Genomic DNA, 22,954 nt, shown 5'->3' with positions numbered 1-22,954 from the left:
TAGTCCCAAAAGGATAGAGTGAAATTCATTTTCTAAGAAAAACAAAGATGTTAAGAAAGGCATATTCTCCTGCATCCTAATTTCCTTGATAAGCTTTTGTGATTAGCATCAATATTTGAAGTAAAGCTTATTTATGCCTCACCTTACTGAATTTACTTGTGGGTAAAGGCAGATTCAAAATAAGTGATAATTATTTGGAACTTGCCCTGACCTTAAGTATTCTCACTTACAAACTCTCTTCCATTTATAACTATACATTACAGGACCATGGAGAGGAAGGTAGGGCCAGCATTTACCGGTCGGTCTTCACCAACTCTTCCAAAGAGATGACGTGTTTTGCAGACTTCCCATATCCTGATGACTTCCCCAGCTTCATGCACCACAGCAAGCTCCTGGAGTACCTCACTGCATATGCCAAAGAAAAGAACCTTCTGAAATACATACAGTTCAAGGTAAGTTGTTAGCAATAAATCAGCCCTCGGCATAACAGTGAGGACATCCATGTTCATTACTGGATTCTCATTTTTTCTTTTCGGCATCTCTTTCTTTTTTTTTTTTTTTTTAACAATGTGACCACATAGAGTTCTTAGACGACAATGCTATTAAATTAGAAATCAATAACAAAGAAATAAATGTAAAATACCCATGAATTGGAAAATTAAAACTTTTTGCCTAAATAACTTACGGATCAAAGAAGAAACTGTAATGTAAATTTAAAAATATTTAGAACTGAATAATTTAGATTCTATGTAACAAAATTTGTGGGAAGCAGATAAAACTATATGTTTGTGAAAATTATAAACAATGCTCATATTAAAAAATGAGAGAAGTTTAGAAATTTAAGAGGTAATGAAGTGTAAGAAATTAGGAAAAGAAAAGCAGCATGAGTCCCAAGAATGTAAAATGAAGGCGATGATAAAGAAAAAGTAATTAATAAAAGAGATTAACAAACTTGAGAGTTAATTATTTGAAAAGTCCAGTAAAATCAACAATAGAAAAATAGCTGGCAGTTTATGGTGGAAAGAAAGAGTGAAGGCACAAATGCATAATATTAGGGATGAAAACGTAGACAAAATAGATGCAAATGAAATAATATTAAAAAAAAACTTGCCAAATACTTTTCCTTTAATTGGTCACATTAAAAAACTCTTTCAAGAAAACCCTTACTAAAACTCACTCAAAAAGAAATAGAAGCGTAAAAAGTTTCTTGATGATTTGTAGTTCTTGTGACTCAGAAAAACATCTTACCGTAAAGAAAATAAACAGATAGTTCCATAGGTGAGTATTTCCAAATATGTAAGGCAGAGATCATTTTATTATTCTATAAATTCTTCCAGAAACTCACTCTATGATATTACAATTTTGATATCAAAAGTAGACAAGGATAATATGAAATAGGAAAATTAGAGACCAATCTCCTTCATGAAAATAGACACAAAAATCCTTTAAATCATGAATCCAACTAAAGCAAAAGGAGAGGAGACAAAGGGAGGGGAGGGGGAGAGCAAAGAGGAGAAAAAGCTTTCAATAAACTAAGACTAGAAGTGAATTTTCGTGACCCACCAAAACATACACAAACATCATTCTAGTGTTCAGTATGGCAGCCATTAGCCACAGTAACTGAGATGCAGTGTAAGTGCAAACTACACACTCGATTTCAAAGTCAGTATTAAAAAAAAAGGAAAATATCTTAATAATTTTTGTATTAATAACATATTGAAATGATAATATTTCATATATAAAACCCAGTGCCATCGAGTCGATTCCAACTCATAGCGACCCTATAGGACAGAGTATATTGGACATACATATTGGGCTAAATTATACATTTTTTTCATTTTATTAAATGTGGCTACTAGAAAATTTGAAATTACTTGTTTTGCTCGTACTACATTTTTACTAGACAGTGCTGTCCTAAAAAGTCAATATTAAAAGGTTTCCTTTTTAAGTTCAGAACAAGAAAAGGATGCCCATTATCACTGCTTCTTTTCAATAGTCTTAAGAAATTGAAGTAAAAGGAACAACTTGAAAGAAAAAAAAAATATTGTGCACAGACATGATCATCCACATAGGAAATGCGAAAGAATCTACAGACAAATTATTAGGATAACAACTAAGACAAAATAGTTTAGCATAGCGGCCGTATATAAGCTCAATAGATAAAAGTCAGTTGCATTTCTGTAAGCCAGCAACAGAGAGAAACCATAATCCATAAAAAGGCGCCAATAACAATAGCATAAATAAATAAATAACCCCAGAATTATTCTAAATAAATGATACATATGCAAGTTTTTATGGGTTCGTAAGCGCTCATTTTATTATATATTTCATAAGTAACGATGGTGTTGTATTGATGCATACATACACTCTTGCATATGTAAGCCAGATTTGGAAGAGGGCATGGAAAAAGGGATATCACTGCTGATGTCAGATGGATCCTAGCTGAAAGCAGTGACTACCAGAAAGATATTTATCTATGTTTTATTAACCATGCAAAGGCCTTCGACTGTGTGGATCATAACACATTATGGATAACATTGCGAAGAACGGGAATTCTAGAACACTTAATTGTGCTCATAAGGAGCCTGTACATAGACCAAGAGGCAGTCATTTGAACAGAACAAGGGGATACTGTGTGGTTTAAAATCAGGAAAGATGTGCGTCAGGGTTGTATCCTTTCACCATACTTATTCAATTTGTATGCTGAGCAAATAATTCAAGAAACGGGACTATAAAAAGAAGAACAAGGAATCAGGATTGGTGGAAGACTCATTAACAAACTGGTTATGCAGAGGACACGACCTTGCTTGCTGACGAGGATTTGAAACACTCACTGATGAAGATCAAAGACTACATCCTTCACTGTGGATTGCACCTCAACATAAACAAAACAAAAATCCTTACAATTGGACCAATAAGCAACATCATAATAAATGGAGAAAAGAAGTTGTCAAGGATTTCATTTTCCTTGGATCCACAATCAATGCCCGTGGAAGTAGTAGCAAGAAATTAAACGACGCATTGTACTGGGTAAATCTGCTCCAAAAGACCTCTCTAAAACACTAAAAAGCAAAGATGTAGCTTGAGGACTAAGGTGTGCCTGGCTGAAGCCATGGTATTTTCAACTGCCTCATATGCATGCGAAAGCTGGGCAATGAATAAGGAAGACGGAAGAAGAATTGATGCCTTTGAATTATGATGTTGGTGAAGAATATTGAATATACCATGGACTGTCAGAGAATGAACAAGTCTGTCTTGGAAGAAGCACATCCAGAATGCTCCTTAGAAGGGAGGGTGACGAGGCTTCATCTCATGCACTTTGGACATGTTATCAGGAGGGATGAGTCCCTGGAGAAGGTCAGACACCATGCTTGGTAACGAAGAGGGTCAGTGAAAAACAGGAAGACCCTCGATGAGATGGATTTACACAGCGTCTGCAACAATGGGCTCAAACATAGCAATGGCTCTGAGGATGGTGCAGGACAGGGCAGTGTTTTGTTCTTTTGTACATGGGGTTGCTATGAGTCAGAACCAACTCAAGGGTACCTAACAACAATGAATGAAATATTACATAATAAAGTTTTTAAGAAAAATTAAGACCAAAAATAGGTTCTCAGAATTAACAGGTTTTTTTTAGGAGAAGGGACACACCAACAGGCAGCCACTTCACCATGCCTAAATACATATGTATGTATTACAGGAAGTATTCACCACCAGCTAACTTGCTAGATGTTGCGTGTGCCTCTTATAACTAAAGTATAATTGGATTCACTGTCATACCTCCAAAGGGTATCACTTTGGTACTACAGAAAATACCGTTTATTCACAAAAAAAGTAAGAATAAATAATATATACACACCATTTTATGTGTTGATTTACTCTGAGGGAATTTTGAATTTGAAGTATTTTTTCCCTAAGCCACTATCTACGAAGGATTTTTTTCATACTACTTGATCTGTGTGTGTGTGTACTTGACCAGGTTAGTGCCAAATCCACCTGCTGGCAAAGAAGTGAAGGCTTGCTTTCTGTGTTTCTCTTAGACACTTGTATCCAAGGTCAAAAAACGTCCTGATTTCTCAATCACTGGCCAATGGGATGTTATCACTGAAAAGGATGGTAAACAGGAATCTGCCATCTTTGATGCTGTAATGGTTTGTTCTGGACATCACGTGTACCCCAATATCCCAAAAGAGTCCTTTCCAGGTAAGGCCAAAATTTAGCCTGCCATCTACATGTCTGGCAAGAATGAATAGCTTTACAACATCTATATCTATACATATATCTCTACATCTATCTATCTTTCTATCTATCCACAAACTGGTTGAATTAAAATATGTTGTTGTTCTTGTTAGGTGCCGTCGAGTCGGTTCCAACTCATAGCGACCCTATGCACAACAGAATGAAACACTGCCTGGTCCTGCGCCATCCTTACAATCGTTGTTATGCTTGAGCTCATTGTTGCAGCCACTGTGTCAATCCACCTTGTTAAAGCTTGCGTGTGACATTAATGATATTGTTCTATAATTTCCACATTCAGTTGGATCACCTTTCTTGGGAATAGGCATAAATATGGATCTCTTCCAACCAGTTGGCCAGGAAGCTGTCTTCCATATTTCCTGGCATAGACAAGTGAGCACCTCCAGCGCCGCATCTGTCTGTTGAAACATCTCAATTGATATTCCATCAATTCCTGGAGCCTCGTTTTTCTCCAATGCCTTCAGAGCAGATTGGACTTCTTCCTTCAGTACCATCGGTTCCTGATCATATGCCACCTCTTAAATGGTTGAATATCGACTAATTCTTTTTGGTATAATGACTCTGTGTATTCCTTCCTTCTTCTTTTGATGCTTCCTGCATCATTTAATATTTTCCCCATGGAATCCTTCACTATTGCAATTCAAGGTGTGAGTTTTTTCTTCAGTTCTTTCAGCTTGAGAAATGCCGAGCGTGTTCTTCCCTTTTGGTTTTCCATCTCCAGCTCTTTCCATGTGTCATTATAATACTTTACTTTGTGTTCTCGAGACGCCCTTTGAAACCCTCTGTTCAGTTCTTTTACTTCATCAATTCTTCCTTTTGCTTCAGCTGCTTAACGCTCAAGAGCACGTTTCAGAGTCTCCTCTGACATCCATCTTGGTCTTTTCTTTCTTTCCTGGCTTTTCAGTGACCTCTTGCTTTCTTCAGGGATGATGTCCTTGATGTCATTCCACAACGTGTCTGGTCTTCAGTCACTAGTGTTCAATGCGTCAAATCTATTGTTCAGATGGTCTCTAAATTCAGGTGAGATATACTCAAGGTCATATTTTGGCTCCCGTGGACTTGCTCTGATTTTCTTCAGTTTCAGCTTGAACTTGCATATGAGCAATTGATGGTCTGTTCCACAGTCGGCCCCTGGCCTTGTTCTGACTGACGATATTGAGCTTTTCCACCGTCTCTTTCCACAGATGTAGTCAATTTGATTTCTGTGTATTCCATCTGGCGAGATCCATGTGTATAATCGCCGTTTATGTTGGTGAAAGAAAGTATTTGCAATGAAGAAGTCGTTGGTCTTGCAAAATTCTATCATTCTATCTCCAGCATTTTTTCTATCCCCAAGGCCATATTTTCCAACTACTGATCCTTCTTCTTTGTTTCCAACTTTTGCATTCCAATTGCCAGTAATTATCAATGCATCTTAATTGCATGTTGGATCAATTTCAGACTGTAGCAGCTGATAAAAATCTTCTATTTCTTCATCTTTGGCCCTAGTGATCGGTGCATAAATTTGAATAATAGTCATATTAACTGGTCTTCCTTGTAGGCATATGGATATTATCCTATCACTGACAGCATTGTACTTCAGGATAGATTTTGAAACATTCTTTTTGACGATGAATGCAACACCATTCCTCTTCAAGTTGTCATTCCCAGCATAGTAGACTATATGATTGTCCAATTCAAAATGGCCAATACCAGTCCCTTTCAGCTTACTAATACCTAGGATATCGATGTTTATGTGTTCTATTTCATTTTTGATCATTTCTAATTTTCCTAGATTCATACTTCGTACATTCCAGGTTCCGATTATTAATGGATGTTCACAGCTGTTTCTTCTCATTTTGAGTCATGCGACATCAGCAAATGAAGGTCCTGGAAGCTTTACTCCATCCATGTCGTTAAGGTTGAATCTACTTAGAGGAGGCAACTCTTCCCCAGTCACCTTTTGAGTGCCTTCCAACCTGGGAGCCTCATCTTCCAGCACTATATCAGACAATGTTCTGCTGCTATTCATAAGGTTTTCACTGGCTAATGCTTTTCAGAGTAGACTGCCGGGTCCTTCTTCCTAGTCTGTCTTAGTCTGGAAGCTTAGCTGAAACCTGTCCCCCATGGGTGACCCTGCTGGTATCTGAATACCGGTGGCATAGCTTCCAGCATCACAGCAACACACAAGCCCCCACAGTTACGACAAACTGACAGACATGTGGGGGAAATTAATATATACTTCTATTATATCTACCAAGAGGACTAAACTAGGATTGTTAAAATTCCATATTACGGTGACTACCCCCTCACAAGGTCATTTCTGTTAAAATGATTCTCGTTTCTCACTTTTCACTCAGGTCTAAAACATTTTAAAGGCAAATGCTTCCACAGCTGGGACTATAAGGAACCAGGAATATTCAAGGGGAAGAGAGTCCTGGTGGTCGGCTTGGGGAATTCAGGCTGTGATATTGCCACAGAACTCAGCCACACAGCAGAGAAGGTAATGCTTCCCAGGTACTGGGGAGGGGGGTGGGGAGGAAGGACTTATCTTTAAAGATCAGGAGTCATTATTATCACCTGAAAGGTGTGATGTGAAATAGGGGGAAGGGCCTCTGTGAAAACTAAGTGGCATTTCATATAGCTCAGCTTCCCTTGGCAACAAAGGAGGTTTTAAAAAGCTTGGTAGGCAAAGGTAGAACTTTGGGAAGGAGTGATGTTGTCATTTAACAAATCTTCTCCTTCAAGGCATTTGGTGTCTAACATGTGTCTGATCAATTCCCACAAAACAAGAGTGGGTTTAGGATTCAGATTGTGGCTCTTAGATGCCTGGGTGAGTCCTTCAGTCCCTCTTAGTCTCGGTTTTCTCACCAGTAAAACAGAGATAAAAATAGAGCCTACTTTTTGATCTTCTGAAGAAGTTAAATCATGGGGTCTTAAAAGCCTGTAAACGTCCATTCAGGATACTCCACTGGTCTCACCCCTTCAGAAGCAAAGAAGAATGAAAAAAACTAAAGATACAAGGGAAAGATTAGTCCAAAAGACTAATGGACCACATCTACCACGGCCTCCACCAGACCGAGACCAGTAAAACTAGATGGTGCCCAGCTACCACCACGAACTGCTCTGACAGGGATCACAATAGAGGGTCCTGAACAGAGCTGGAGAAAAATGTAGAACAAAATTCTAACTCAAAAAGAAAGATCAGACTTGCTGGCCTGACAGAGATTGGAGAAACCCTGAGAGTATGGCCCCCAGACACCCTTTCAGCTTAGTAATGAGATCACTCCTGAGGTTCACCCTTCAGCCAAAGATTGAACAGGCCCATGGAACAAAACAAGACTAAAGGGGCACACCAGCCCTGGGGCAGGGACTAGAAGGCAGGAGGGAAGAGGAAAGCTGGTAATAGGGAACCCAGGGTTGAGAAGAGACAGTGTTGACATGTTATGGGGTTGTTAACCGATGTCATACAACAACGTGTATACTAATTGATGAGAAACTAGTTTGTTCTGTAAACCTTCATCTAAAGGCCTATAACATTGAAAAAGGGGCACAGTGTCCAGAAGTCTGGAAGCAGGAAGGAGGCCCTCTGGCTGGAACTCAGGGGTTCTGGAAAAGAATAGATGAGGAGAGGCTGTAGTGAGGACAGAGATGAGGTAACACAGGCCTTTTAGGACATGTTAAGGAGTTCTAACCAAACGTCCCCTGCCGGCTTTGGAAGATTCTTTAGGGTCCAGAGGCTTAAAGCCAGGAATCTTATCTTCAGTTGTAAAGCCTACTGATGTCATGACATGTGTCACCAACACAGGCCGAATTATGCATGAGGAAACAGAGAGAACACTACCGAACACATGGCATAAAAATATATTTCTATCTATCTGTTTGGAGTCCCTGGGTTGTGCAAAGGTTAACGCACTCAGCCAAATACTTAGAGATCCAGTCCACCCCAGAGGTGCCTTGGAAAAAAGCCCCCATGATCTGCTTCTGAAAAATCAGCCATTGCAAACCCCATGGAGCACAGTTCTACTCTGACACACGTGAGGTGTGTCAGACAGTCAGCTCGGCAACTGGTCTGGTTTTTATCTATCTGTTCAAAGCACTAGACTGGGCAATGTGGAGGAATACAAACAAGTTACTTTGTGGCTTCTCTCCTCAAGGAGATTAAAATCCCATTGGGAAAATAATACATGGACATAAGCTAAACCTAACCTCCAAGGTTAAATAGAAAGCAATGCAACAGTATGCACGAGAGCTACCACTAGCATAAAGGATAAACGAGTGATTCAGACGTGCTGTGATTTCAGAACTATAGGCCGTGGCGTAGTGGTTAAGTGCTACAGCTGCTAACAAAAGGGTCAGCAGTTCGAATCCGCCAGGCACTCCTTGGAAACTCTATGGGGCAGTTCTACTCTGTCCTATTGGGTCACTATGAGTCAGAATTGACTCGACGGCACTGGGTTTGGTTTTTTTTGGTTTAGCCGGGGAGGCCTCCTGAAGGAAGTATGCCTGAATCAGCCCTGAAATAATAAATATAAATCATAGGTGGAAGAGGTGGTAGAGGGTGTTCCAGGCAGGGCGGACAACAGGAGCAAAGTTTCGGAGACAGAAATGTGTACTGCATACTTAACTGTTAAAGCTTTGTTTTCCTGGAATGGAGGCTCTTAATAATAATGCCTTTCATTTTCAGAATCCATTATGGTACTCAAGAACCTTCACTTAAATTAGCTACTTTGATTGTGGGAAGAAAGCAGTCCAGGCTTTATTATGCCCATTTTACAGAAAAGAATACGGAGGACTAGAGATGTCAATTGTCCTCTTGAAAGTCAAGGAGGAAATTACTGTTTGAGCACCAGATGTGTTAGAGGACTATGAGTCAGGTCTTCTGATTCCAAGGAACAGAGTAGTTATGGAAACTGAGGTGGGAAAGAATGATTGGAGTCACGTCATGTCAGATCTTAAGGACTTGAATGACAGGCTAAAGAATTTGGATACCTTCATAAATAATGACAAATCGTTTCCACTTCTGGAGCTAAATAAAGATATGGTGAAACCATAGTTTTAAGAGATGTGTCTGTTGGTTGTATATAGGATAAATTAGAGGGAAGAATGACTCTTAAAAATTGATCCTTCAGTCTCTTGTTATTTGACCAGGTTCCATGACAAGAAATATCTATATAAGGAACCTAATATAGTAGAAACTGTTCCTTTAAAACTGTACTGTTAGAGATTAATATAACAAAAAAGGTGACAGGAAGAAAACTGACATTTACTAAGTGCATGCTAAATGCGGGCAACACTGAGCACAGTACTCAGGTAATGACGTTGCATTAATCCTTTATAAATTCTATGTGGTTGGTATTTATTATTCCCATTTCAGGATTGTGGAAACTGAACATGACAGAATTTAAAGAAGGTTGTCCCAAATCACATCATTAGTAAGTGGTAGAGTCAGGATTTGAGCCCAAGTCTTTCTGATTCCAAATCTCTTGCCTTCTTTTGGGATGGTGGCGGGCATTTTAATTCAAATGCCATAATTTGGGATCATAATTGTTTCTTTACTGACAATATCCATCAGATAAGCATTAGGAAAAGTATGGCTAGAATTCAGTTACTGGTCATCTACCATATAAGATTTGACCAGTATCTGAAAACTTTCCTGCAACAGTATGTCAGGTTGGTTTCCCTGGGAATCTGACTCTGAGGTGCAGATTAAAGTACAGGAGGTTTATTTGGGAGTGCTCTCAGGGTCAATATCTCAGCAGGAAGGGATGGAAGCTTCCATTTTACTGGCCTCTATAATCCTGCATCCACCAGTCATCAGATGCAGAGAGCCCAAAAGGGTGCAAGACATTGGGTAAGACCGCTCTCTTTAATCAAGGCAACTCCCAAGGAGGGCTGACAGCATCCAGCAACACACCCAGTCGCTGGGCTAATAGGTCCAGTCCTGAAGGGGGACCGGGTGGGGCATAACACAATATCTGCTACTAACGGTCACTACATTCATGGTTGAATTGGTGTTTTTTTAAGGTCATCATCAGCTCCAGAAGTGGTTCCTGGGTGTTAAGCAGGGTCTGGGATGACGGCTACCCATGGGACATGCTGCTTATCAGCCGATTCGAAAACTTCCTCAGGAACAACTTACCAAAACCCATCTCTGACTGGTGGTACATGAAGCAGATGAATTCAAAATTCAAGCATGAGAACTACGGCTTGATGCCTTTAAATGGGTAAAGCTGACCTCAACATTATATGCCTGTTAACTTTTGTCTCCATGTCAATACCTGAAAGAAAGCCTCCAAACAGATCCTCAGGGCATAAAGGACTACAAAATTTAGGATTTCTTTCTAATTTCACAATCCTTACCAGATTTCTCAGGAGTAATAGCAGTTAACACATTTTAAGAACTTAATACATGTCAGAGCCTGTGCTAGGACCTTCACATGCATTATCTCGTTTAATCCTCCCAAAAACTCCATGAGGAAGGCTCTATTATTATCACCATTTTAGAGGAGAAAATTGAGTTTCAGTGCAGTTAATGATGACCTAAATCCCACGGCCAACATGCAGAACCAGGATTCACAACAAACCCTGACCCTCTGTTACCATGCCCTACTGCCTCTGACGTAACCCCGACGTTAGGTTGAACAGAGCAGGAGTTCCTCTGTGCTGCACCCTCCAGCCCACCGAATGGAGCCCTCCCTCTGAACTGTGACCATAACGTTTGCATCTCCCCCTCACTCTCCCATAGCACCGCCCAAGGTAGTCGCATGATACAAAATTACTTTGACATGGTATTAAAAAAGCCCTGGTTGTGCACTGTCTACAGCAAAGTTAATTCACTAATTCACCAGTATTTTAGCAAGCATTTATTATATGCCAGGTCCTGTTCTAGTCCATGCATAAAACAGGCAAAATCCCCTGATTTCACGGAGCTTCTGTTCCAGTAGTAGGACAAACAGTAAGCAAATGGCAGAAGACCATGTGGACATGTGTGCTAGGGAGAAAAACACAAAGCAGGGATGGGTGACGGGGAGTGCCTTCAGGATAATGTTAGAGTCCTCAGAGTAGATGGTGCTGAGGAGACATTTAAACAAAGCCCTGAAGGAGATGAGAAAATGAGCCATGGGGAAGAATATTGCAGAGGAAACAGCCAGGGCAAAGGCGTTTGTTCAGGGGCATGACTAAACCACTCAACAACAGCAAGGGGACCTCTTGACCTGGAATAAAGAGGATGAGGGTACAGTAGTAGGAGGTAAGCCCAGGGAGGTAAGAACAGCCGAATGGGTTTGGGCCTTGTAGGCCATTGTAAGAACTCTGAATGCAATGGAAAGCTATAGCAGGCACCCAAGTAGACAGTAATGAGATCTAAATTAACATTGAAAAGGTCACTCTGGCAGCTGTGGTCATCATTCAGGGTAAGAGGGTGGGCTAGGGGAGGAAGGAAAAAGACTAGTTGAAAGGCTATTGTCAAAAACCCAGATGAGAAGTGATGGTGGCTTGGACTAGGACTGTTAGCAGGCAGTGGTCAAAAGTTATCAGTTTCTGGGTGTGTTTTGAAGGTAGAACCAAACAGCATTTTCTGTTAAATTGGAAAACGGTAAGAGCAACAAAGGGGTCAAGGACTTCTTCAAGATGTTTGATCTGAGCAAGTATGCAAGCAGGAAGTAGATGTTACTGAGATAAGGAACAGTGCAGGTTTACGGGAAGAGTGAAAGTTTTGTTTTCAGACATGTTAAAGTTGAGATACCTGTTAGACATTCAGGCAGAGAAGGGAAAGGTCACAAGAAATAGAGAAGGGATCAGCAAAAGGCAACATCTCTTATTTCATTATGTTGTCTTGTGTCAGTTTTGTTCTTCGTCCACATTGGCAACATTTCATAGCACAGAAAAAAAACTTGGGTAGTTTTCTCCTTCCTGATGAATATACCTATGTATCTATATAAGCTAGATGCATATCTATGCATCTATCTCTATGTGCAGATAGAGATATCGATGGACAAAAGGAAAATATCACAATCCTGGCTGTTGTCTCTGTTTTCCATACAGAACCCTGAGGAAAGAGCCTGTGTTTAATGATGAGCTCCCAGCTCGAATTCTGTGTGGCGTTGTGTCTATTAAGCCTAATGTGAAGGCATTCACAGAGACCTCGGCCATTTTTGAGGATGGGACTGTGTTTGAGGCCATCGACTGCGTCATCTTTGCAACAGGCTATAGCTATGATCACCCCTTCCTTGATGATTCCATCATCAAAAGCAGAAATAATGAGATCACCTTGTTTAAAGGCATCTTCCCTCCTCTACTAGAGAAGCCAACTATGGCAATGATTGGCTTTGTCCAGTCCTTTGGGTCTGCCATCCCTACAAATGATCTGCAGTCTCGCTGGGTAGCACAAGTAATAAAGGGTGAGTAGAAAAGGAAGCTGATAGATTGGAAAGATGGATGCCAATGAGTCTTTGTGAAAAGAAGAATCCTAACTACAATGGACCAATAATTATTATGAATTGATTATAATTACATGTTTATGTTTTATATAAATTTGACCGTTTAATTATAATAATTAATAGCCCAGGAGTCCCTGGGTATCACAAATGGTTAAGTGCTCAACTACTAACCAAAAGGTTGGCAGTTCAAACCCACCCAGAGGCACCTTGGAAGACAGGCCTGGTGAAGTGTTTCTGTAAGGTCACAGCCTTGAAAACCCCATGGAGCAGTTCTACTCTACACACACAGGATCACCATGAAGTCAGAATCGACTAGATGGTGACTAATAACAACAATCCTAGGTCCCTTCCAGTCTTGACAGTATAAGATTCATATTCTTACTACTATAATATATAAGCAATTTAAAATATATCATGTCGGATTATCATTGTAATAGTACATGGTATTATTATAGGAGCCATTTTGTGACTTATAAGTCCTTAGAGCTGATAAATACCCAAGCTCATTCATTAGACTTGAGAACGCCAAAACTTCTAATCTTAAGTGCATGACAGCTTTATAAAATTATGACATAAAATTATGATTTTAAAACTCAATTGAATGACAGCACTTGAAAGGTTAAGGGAAGATGTTCCCAAGCCAATTTCAGCAACTTCAGATATCCACAGTCAAAAAAGAATTACTATTATTGGAAAGATATTTTTTTTTGCACTACTTACTGTTTTCTCCCCTGCCATGTGTCAGACAAGGACAGATAGTGAATCATTAGAGGCAGAAAGTTTTAGGTGTGGAAAATAGTCTCTAATATACAGGAATATTGGGTTCCTATATTTTAAAAGGAGCCCTGGTGGTGCAGTGGTTAAGAGCTATGGCTGCCAACCAAAAGGTCAGCAGTTCGAATCTACCAGCCGGTCCTTGGAAACCCTATGGGGCAGTTCTACCCTATCCTATAGAGTCGCTAGGAGCTGGAATTGACTCAATGGCAATGGGTTTGGTTTTTGTTTTTTTATATTCCAAAAAGAAAACAATAAACTTGATTGGGGGCCAGGAAAGGAAGGTAAGCAGCATCCCCCAAGTGTAGGTACTAGAATCAGATTCACACTCAGATTTTAATGTAGATGTGGGCAGATGTGGGTCATAAAACCAAGCAGGACCATGATTAGAGAACAAAAGAGATACCAAAGTTTAGTGTGCAAAGTTTAGTTCAATCTGTAGGTATAAAAATCCTGGATGAGGGAGATTTAGTAGGCTTACTTCCTTTTGAACAATGTTCTAAGTCTTCCAGCCTTTCCCTGACTCGCTGGGGAGGTAAAAGGCTCTTCTTATTCAGGAGCCTGGAATCTGCCACTATGTATCTTGGGCCATCTCTTCCCGGCAGACTGATACCCACTTCATCATAGTCCTGCACATCAGTGATGTCCCTGAATCTCCTTTACTTTTCCCAGCCCAGGCAGAGGTGCATTGCAGAATGATATTGCTTTAGGGAGGCTGCAGCCAGGCAGGTGATGGTATGAAATTCCACTCAGAAAGAAGAGAGCATGAGGTTCAGGCCTGGAGAGACTGGCACTGAAGGTGGGACTTTTACTCTCTGTGAGGACACGAGTTATGATCTGGGCTCTGAAGAAAGGAGACAAGGCAGAGATCCAATTGATAGGCACTGAGGTACAAAGCAAAGACTCCATCTTAGGGGAAGTGGGAGCTAAAGGAAACAATCCAGCTCGGGGGAACCAGAGTACCAGGACAGAGGGGCCAGTCACAAGCAACCCATTGGCAGTAGCTGGTGGGTTACCGAGTCCAACCTCTTTCTTCTCTGTGTGTCTCTCTCTTCTCCTGCCTAAGCATAGAACGGGCTACAAGGTCTAGAATAAGGGCAGACTAACAAAAGCCACTCAAGACTCAGCTAGTAATGACTGCTGGGACAGGAAATTCAGCAAGTTACACAGCTCTTAAGAAATCAGAGCTGAGTCAGCAGTTCTAGTCTTGTTCAAGGTGGTCCCAAGATTGCAAAAAACAAAACAAAGCAAAAGAAAAAAACCTACATTTGAAGTATCTTTGGACTTTCAGATTGGGCTCAAAGGCATGTTTTGGTCATGGTTTCAGAGAACTCTGCCTGAATGAGTCTAAAATCCTGGAGCAGTCCCAACTCAGATATAGAATCCTGGGGCACCCCATGTCCTTGACTTGTGGACGGTCCATACCTCAGTCTCATCCATAACTGTTGGGTCCAGAGAGAGACTTGGGGCTTCACTAAATTCTCTTATCTACTGGAAATTCCCTTTTCTGGCAAAGCAGGCTTATTTCTTATGAAGTTTTTTTTTTTTCCTTAAATCTTAAAAAAGAGATGCTTATTTCCCTGTGCTTAGTTAATATTTATTAGATAATACTATTTAAAAGATTACTAAGAAATTAGAATATAATCCTGGAAACAGATTTTAAACATAAGTGTTTAGGGTAACAGTTTTTAATTATTGTGACAGGTATTGGTTCTGAGAAGACTAGGAATGAATTATATACTTGTCTCAAAATGGTCACCAGTTCATTTGTTTGAGATTTTATTTTGCTGGACAGTGACAAAAAATTGGAATTACTACTGTCACAATTTCTTATCAAATAGGAGAAATTGCAGACTGGCCCTATGCCAAACTTATTTAACTATTATCTTTTTTAGGAACTTGCACTTTGCCTTCTGTGGAAGACATGATGAGTGACATTGATGAGACAATACGGGAAAGGCTCAAATGGTAAGAGTACCTATTATAAAGGGGATCTAGGATTCCCATAAAGGAGTCAAATCTGTGAATGCTTGGAACCGCTTCTGTCTTCAGTGACCCTGAGTGAGGTCATTATGGTGCCCAGCTATAAGCTGAATTCATTCATCCAAAAAATACTTATTGAGGATCTACTTTGCACGTGACACTGTCTTAAATCCTGTTATGTGCAAGACACAGTGGACAGTAGAAGTAAGAACCTACATTATACTGTCAGCCCTCCATGGCTCCTGCCAAACATCACAGAAAGGAGACCTGGAAACGGTTAGAACTTAGAGGAGTTTTGGGACCACATGGATGCCGACTTCTATTCACTAGTCCATAACTCCTATAAGATGACTCAGCAAAATGAGGATGAGTCACTGATTAGCTCAGTGACCATGAACTATTAGCTTCACTTGAGCAAGAAGCAATGTCCCCATTTGTAAATGGCAATAAACATGCCTTCTTCAGCTGCCGGGCAGAGGTGAGGAATGTCCAGATGAGATCAACATGAAAATCCTTCGAAAAAACTACAAAGTTTTTTCAAAGAAATATCATTATTAACACAAGGGCTTGACATTAATTCCAGTTTACACACTGGTGAAAAGGTGTGAGGCCTTTTCCTTACCCTTGTTTCTACACAGAGGTTGGATATTCATGCTGTTGTTTCCTCTCCTCCCTCTAGGTTTGGCAAAAGTGAGACCATACAAACGGATTATATTACTTATATGGATGAACTTGCCTCTTTCATTGGGGCAAAGCCCAGCATCCTATGGCTTTTTCTCACAGATCCCAAATTAGCCTTGAAAGTTTTCTTTGGCCCGTGCAGCCCATACCAGTTTAGGCTGGTGGGCCCAGGGAAGTGGCCAGGAGCCAGAAAAGCCATCCTGACCCAGTGGGACCGGGCAGTAAAACCCATGAAGACACGAGTTGTTGGGAGTCCTCAGAAGCCTCACTTGTTTTTCCCTTTTCTCAAGCTCCTTGCTATTCCTGTTCTGTTCATTGCTGTTTGGCTTATGCTGACTTAATCATTATTCTCTCTGGGATTTTTAAAGTTAATGACAATACCTGGGCAGGACTTTGCTGTTTAAAAATTAAAAATTTTTCATACCTCCTATTTTACTATCGGAAACCCTAGTGGCATAGTGGTTAAGAGTTCGGCTGCTAATCAAAAGGTCAGCGGTAAGAATCCACTAGATGCTCCCTGGGAACCCTGCGGGGCAGGTCTACTCTGTCCTGTGGGGTCACGATGAGTCAGAATGGACTTGATGGCAATGGGTTCAGTTTTTTGAGGCTTTTTACTTTCCTATTCAACTTTCTTTATCAGCACTGTGTAGGCATTACTCAGTAAAACTGCTATTTCTAGGCTTTTAGATAAGCCATTAATCATTTCTTGCTAGTCCCACCATCATTTCATAATCAGAATTGTGGCCCTGTGCCAGATTTCCGTAACTATTATTTCAATATGCCAACCTAAATCATCTCCCTCAAATATTTGTCAGGACTTTCTCCTTTAAACAATGTTTAAAATATGTACTTAATATCTGAAGAAAAGCAAATTAAGCAGACTGGTTATATACATGATACTCTCAAGCTACCTCTGCAAACTGTTTTCAGAGTCAGGGAGAGAGTTAGGCTCCTATATCTCTGCCCGTGTCATGCAGCATCTTCCTGGCAAGACTTCCTATCCCCGGCCCAGAGGCACAGCGTGAAGACTTAATTTGTATAAAGAACCTCAAAGCACAGGTATTGACAGTGCAGAAGTAACTTCTTTTGTTTGTATTTTCAATTAGAAAAACAAACTTTACAACACACTGACACAAAATAATGATAATAAGAAGAAATGCCTCCACATATTAGCTGAATGGAAAGTCTTATTTTAAAAAATCAAGCATTTAGCAAAAGCTGTGCTCAAAGTCAAATACTGACCTTACAGGATGAACTTCTGGGGTACCAGAAGAAATTTGAAATTTTACTTTTAGAAACGAGTATTATTGCATTCATAAAATACACTAAGAATAAGCAGGAGAATAAATTAAAACTTTGATAGACGAACTTTTAAAGCGTGACACGGTAGAGCAGATAAAATACCACAAACTGTATCGAGGACTCTGCTGGTTGTTATACTATGTACACATTTCTTACGACAACTTCACTTTAACTGAGGTCAGGGAAGAACAAAATATTTGGGAGATGAGAAACCACATTTTTTCTAATACTTCCTTCTTTTCTATTTTTTTCCTCTTTATATTTTTGTTTTCTCTGAAACTAAGATTTATGATGTTTGAGCTTGTATGTGATCCTAAAATGTTCCCTTTTCCTAATAGTTTTAGGTAGCAAAATACCAGTCTGCTTTAAGGTCTCCTCACAAAATGTGAAATATTCCCGAAAAGAGCTTTTTTGAAAATCTTGTGGCCTAAATGGAATCAAGTAACTAAAAATTAAACATAGCCTGTAAAATTTGTTTTTTTTAATGTTATAAATGGTAGCACACAAAATAATTTGAAGATTAAAACTGCTATAATCCAATGTCTATTACTCTTCCTTTTATGATTAAATTTTTATAAGCATCAGTTTGCTCATAAAGGATAAAATATTCTTCCTAAACTATTCTAGCTAAGACACACTCTTAATAGCCCTATTAAAATCAATCTATTTTCATTACTTATTGAACCAATGCCAAGGTCTTAATATTTACTTTTGAGTATAACATTAATGAATTTTATAATCATTCATTTTTGCACATTACACTCTGAAAAAAGTATATATACATGCATCTCAACGGACTTACTCCATTTGAATATGTGAAGCACAAAAGATTTTCTTTTACTCCCAGTTTCATCTAGGAAGTCTTACCAGCGTTTAAAGTGAATCGTGCTGTAGTTAGGCATTTGGCTGCTAACCGTCAGCAGTTTGAATCCACCAGGCGCCCTTTGGAAACCCCATGGGCAGTTCTACTCTGTCCTACAGGGTCGTTATGAGTCGGAATCAACCCGACGGCAACGGGTTTGGTTCTTATTGTTTTGTTGTTGTTGCTGCTGTTAAAAGGAGCCCTGGTGATGCAACATTAAGTGCTCAGCTGCTAACCAAAAGGTAGGCGATTTGAACCCACCCAGCGGCTCTGCAGAGGAAAGCCCTGATGACCTGCTCCCATAATCCAGCCTAGGAAACCCTACCGGGCAGTTCTATTCCGTCACATGGAGTTGCTATGGGCCGAAGTCAACTTGAAGGCACTTAACAACAACATTCTTGTTAAAACTAAAGGTTGTGCAGCCACAGCTAAATGTTCCAGACACGAAGCCTTAAGTGTAAGGTTACAGATGGCCAAATACCTCCTCTGGGGTCCCTGGGCGGTGTAAATTGTTAATGTGCTCACTGCTAACCAAAAGGAGGTTCAAGGCCATCCAGACAGGTCTCGGAATAAAGGACTGGTGATCTGCTTCCAAAAAATCAAGGACTAAAAGCCCTACGTGGCAGGCTTCTACTCTGACACACAGGGGATTGTCATGAGTCAGAGTCGACGGGACAGCAGCTGGTCTAACCCTAGAGGAGTGGGGATCACGGAAGCCAAATGACTGTGGTCTACATTAGGTAGCTGAGAAAACTCACTGGAGCCACTAGCCACCAGAGGGTCTGAGCAGCCATGCTTTGACAAATGCCTAGAGCCCTTGATGCCTGAGAGTCAGGAGATGGAATGGAAAACCATCTGCTTTTAATTCAGTTAAAAGGTGGACATCCTTATTACTACCTCTCATATATGTATATTGGGGTCCTCAAAGAAGGAGTTCTGCAAAGGCGTGTGTATTTGCCACCACTCATCTGCCAGCTTGCCATATGTGGTGGCTTGCCTGTTGCTGTGATGCTGGAAGCTGACACCAGTATTTCAAATACCAGCAGGGTTACCCATGATGGACAAGTTTCAGCAGAGCTTCCAGACAAAGATGGACTGGGAAAAAGCACCTGGCAGTATACTTCTGAAAAAATTAGCCAGTGAAAACCTTAGGAATAGCAGTGGAGCACTGTCTGATATAGTGTCTGAAGCCCATGTGGTAAGGACAGACATCAACAAGTGTGTGTTCGCATTACTCGTTTTAAGGTAGCTCATACCTGTAAGTGCTAAATAGTTGTTATCCTTAGCTATTCCTTCCTGTCTCTTCAGAGAAATATTCTATGTGATTCTCTGTGCCTGTGCACTGTTGTTGTTGCTGTTGTTGGGTGCTGTTGAGTCTGTTTTCAACTGTTAACAACCCCGTGTGAGAGAGTAGGGTTTTCTAGGCTGTAAACTTTCTGGGAGCAGGGCTTTCTCCCATGGAGTCATGAGGTGAGTTTGAACTGTCAACATTTTGGGTAGCAGCTGAGTGTTTAACTTTTGCACTACGGGGCTCCTATGCCTGGGCATTACTGTGCTATCAACTGAAGATCGTCTTGCCTTTGTTTAAAACAAGAGCCAGGTAGCTGTTGTTCTCAGCAACAATTGTGCCAACACTACATGGATGGTGTTTTGCTAATACGTTCTCTTTGCCAACATCTCAGATAAGTTCCCCAAATATTGAGAGCCCATTATGACCAAACTGGCAGGCATGCTAGATTTAAGGATGAAAAAGCTGATACAAATGGTTCCTGTCTTCGGTCAGTTATTCTCTGGGGTATAACAGAGAATTAAAACCTCCTAACACCACTTACAGCAACCAAGACCACTTTTATAGAAAAATCCAGTCTCTGCTCTCAGCTGTCCAGGGTTTTCAGAAATTGCCAGTAACTGCTGTAGTGTTGAAACTGAGAAAAACCCCTTGAGGTAGCTCTTATCACTTCTTAGAGATCAAGAGAGGCCTAAGAAACTTCCACTTTTTTCTCATTATCTTTTTTAAATGAGGAAATAGTAGAAAAAATTATTAAAATTGTAGATTTTTTTAAACATTTACATAAGACAAATTAAAACTTTAAAACAAGAGAATACAGTGTAATATTGCATAGATATTCACAAGATAGTAACAGGTTTTCTGACAAAAATACTGCTATTGTTGTTAGGTGCCTTCGAGTTGGTTCCAACTCATAGCAATCCCATGTACAACAGAACGAAACACTGCCCGGTCCTGAGCCATCCTCACAATCATTGCTATGTTTGAACCCTTTGTTGCAACTGCTGTGTCCATCCATCTTATTAAGGGTCTTCCTCTTTTTCGCTGACCCTCTGCTTTACTGAGCATGATGTCTTTCTCCGTGTCCCCCCGATAACATATCCAAAGTACATGAGACGAAGTCTCACCATTCTCACTTCTAAGGAGCATTCTGGCTGTACTTCTTTCAAGACAAATTTGTTCATTCTCCTGGCCAAATTCACAGCTGTCGAGTTGATTTCAACTTGTTATGACCCTGTAGGGCAAAGCAGAACTGCCCCATAGGGTTTCCAAGGAGCAGCTGGTGGATTTGAACTGCCAACATTTTGGTTAGCAGCCGAGGTCTTAACCACTGCAGTCTATAGTATATTCAGTATTCTTCACCAACATCATAATTCAAATTCTTCTTCCGTCTTCCTTATTCATTGTCAAGCTTTTGCATGCATGTGAAAAAAAAATGCATATGAGGCAGTTGAAAATACCATGACTTGGGTCAGGTGCACCTTAGTCCTCAAAGTGACATCTTTGCTCTTTAACACTTTAAAGAGGTCTTTTGCAGCAAATTTGCCCAATGCAATGCATCATTTGGTTTCTTGACTGCTGCTTCCATGGGCTTTGATTGTGGATCCAAGTAAAATTAAATACTTGGCACTTTCAACCTTTTCTTCATTTATCATGATGGTGCTTACTGGTCCGGTTGTGAGGATTTTTTATTTCCTTATGTAGAGGTGTAATCCATACTGAAGTCTGCCCTCTTTCATCTTCATCAGTGAGTGCTTCAAGCTCTCATATTCAGAAGCAAAGCTGTGTTATCTGAATATCACAGGTTGTTAATGAGTCTTCTTCTAATCCTGATGCCACATTCTTCATATAGTCCCATTTCTCAGACTATTTGCTCAGCATGCAGAATGAATAAGCATGGCGAAAGAATACTATCCTGACGCACATTTTCCCTGATTCTAAGCCATGCAGTATCCCCTCATTCTGTTCAAACAACTGCCTGTTGGTCTATGGAAGATTCTGCATGAGCACAATCTAAGTGTTCTGGAATTCCCTTCCCATTTTTCATCCCTTCAATGTACTGCTGCAACCATTTTTTGAATTATCTTCAGCAAAATTTTACTTGGGAATAATATTTATGACATTGTTCAATAATTTCCTCATTCTGTTAGATCACCTTTCTTTGGATGAGCACTTATGTGGATCTCTTCCAGTCAGTTGGCCAGGTAGTTATCTTCCAAATTTCTTGGCAGAGACAAGTGAGCATTTCTAGTGTTGCGTCTGTTTGTTGAAACATCTCAGTTGGTGTTCCATCAATTCCTGGAGCCTTGTTTTTTGCCAATGCCTTCAGTGCAGCTTGGACTTCTTCCTTCGTACTATCAGTTCTTGATCATATGCTCCCTCCCGAAAAGGCTGAATGCGAACCAGTTCTTTCTGGTAGACTGACTCTGCGTAGTTCTTATATCTTCCTTTGATGCTTCTTGCATTGTTTATTATTTTGCCCATAGACTCCTTTAATGATGCAACTCACAGCTTGAATTTTTTCTTCAGTTCTTTCAGGTTGAAAAATGCCAAGTGTATTATTCCCTTTTGGTTTTCTAACTCCTGGTCTTTGCACATTTCATCATAATACTTTACTTTCCCTTCTCCATCTACCCTTTGAAATCTTCTGTTTAGCTCTTTTACTTCATCATTTCTTTCTTTTGCTTTAGCTACTCAACATTCAAGAGCAAATTTGAGTCTCTTCTGACATCCATTTTGGTGTTTTTTTTTTTTTTTCTTTCTTTTTGGTCTTTTTAATGACGTTTTACTTACTTCATGTATAATGTCCTTAATGCCATCCCACAACTCGTCTGGTCTTATAATTGTTCTTTTTGACACCGAATGTGACACCACTCCTCTTCAGTTAGTGTTCAATGCACCAAACCTATTCTTGAGATGGTCTCTAAATTCAGGTGGGATATACTCAAGGTCATACTTTGGCTTTCATGGATTTGTTTTAATTTTCTTCATCTTCAACTTGAGTTTGTATATGAGCAATTGATGGTATGTTCTGCAGTTGGGCCCTGGCCTTGTTCTGACTGATGATATTGAGCTTTTCCATAGTCTCTTTCCACAGATGTAGACAATTTTACTCCTATGTACTCCATCCAGCAAGGTCCAAGTATATGGTGTTTATGTTATTGAGAAGGGTATTTTTGATGTAATTGATTTTGCAAAATTCTGTGTTGCAATCCCTAGCATTGTTCCTATCACCAAGGCCATATTTTCCAACTACCAACTTTTTCCAACTTTTGCATTCCCATCACCAGTAATTACCAATGCATATTGATTGCATGTTTGATCAATTTCAGACTGCAGAAGTTGATTTAAAAAATCTTCAATTTCTTCATCTTTCACCTTAGAGAT

At 40.1% G+C, this 22,954-nt stretch overlaps 1 protein-coding gene across 4 annotated transcripts in view; it reads left to right on the top strand.

Moving 5' to 3' along the window:
• LOC126073954 (dimethylaniline monooxygenase [N-oxide-forming] 3-like) overlaps nucleotides 1-22,954 on the top strand; it is a 48,761-nt gene that overhangs the window by 14,087 nt on the left and 11,720 nt on the right. For 3 of the 4 annotated variants that reach the window (XM_049881252.1, XM_049881253.1, XM_049881251.1), the window contains 7 exons: nucleotides 264-452; nucleotides 4,041-4,203; nucleotides 6,597-6,739; nucleotides 10,264-10,463; nucleotides 12,283-12,638; nucleotides 15,347-15,419; nucleotides 16,114-17,952. In XM_049881252.1, coding sequence (XP_049737209.1) covers nucleotides 264-452; nucleotides 4,041-4,203; nucleotides 6,597-6,739; nucleotides 10,264-10,463; nucleotides 12,283-12,638; nucleotides 15,347-15,419; nucleotides 16,114-16,456 — 1,467 coding nt within the window. In that variant the 3' untranslated portion in view covers nucleotides 16,457-17,952. Of the gene's footprint in view, nucleotides 1-263; nucleotides 453-4,040; nucleotides 4,204-6,596; nucleotides 6,740-10,263; nucleotides 10,464-12,282; nucleotides 12,639-15,346; nucleotides 15,420-16,113; nucleotides 17,953-22,954 lie in introns of those variants that run through there. The other variant, XM_049881254.1, reaches the window with a different exon arrangement.

The sequence above is a fragment of the Elephas maximus genome, chromosome 3 (assembly GCF_024166365.1).
Source record: "Elephas maximus indicus isolate mEleMax1 chromosome 3, mEleMax1 primary haplotype, whole genome shotgun sequence".
NCBI classification, from domain to species: domain Eukaryota; kingdom Metazoa; phylum Chordata; class Mammalia; order Proboscidea; family Elephantidae; genus Elephas; species Elephas maximus.
The sequence above is the reverse complement of the archived record's forward strand: the minus strand, read 5'-3'. Positions and strand labels throughout refer to the sequence as shown.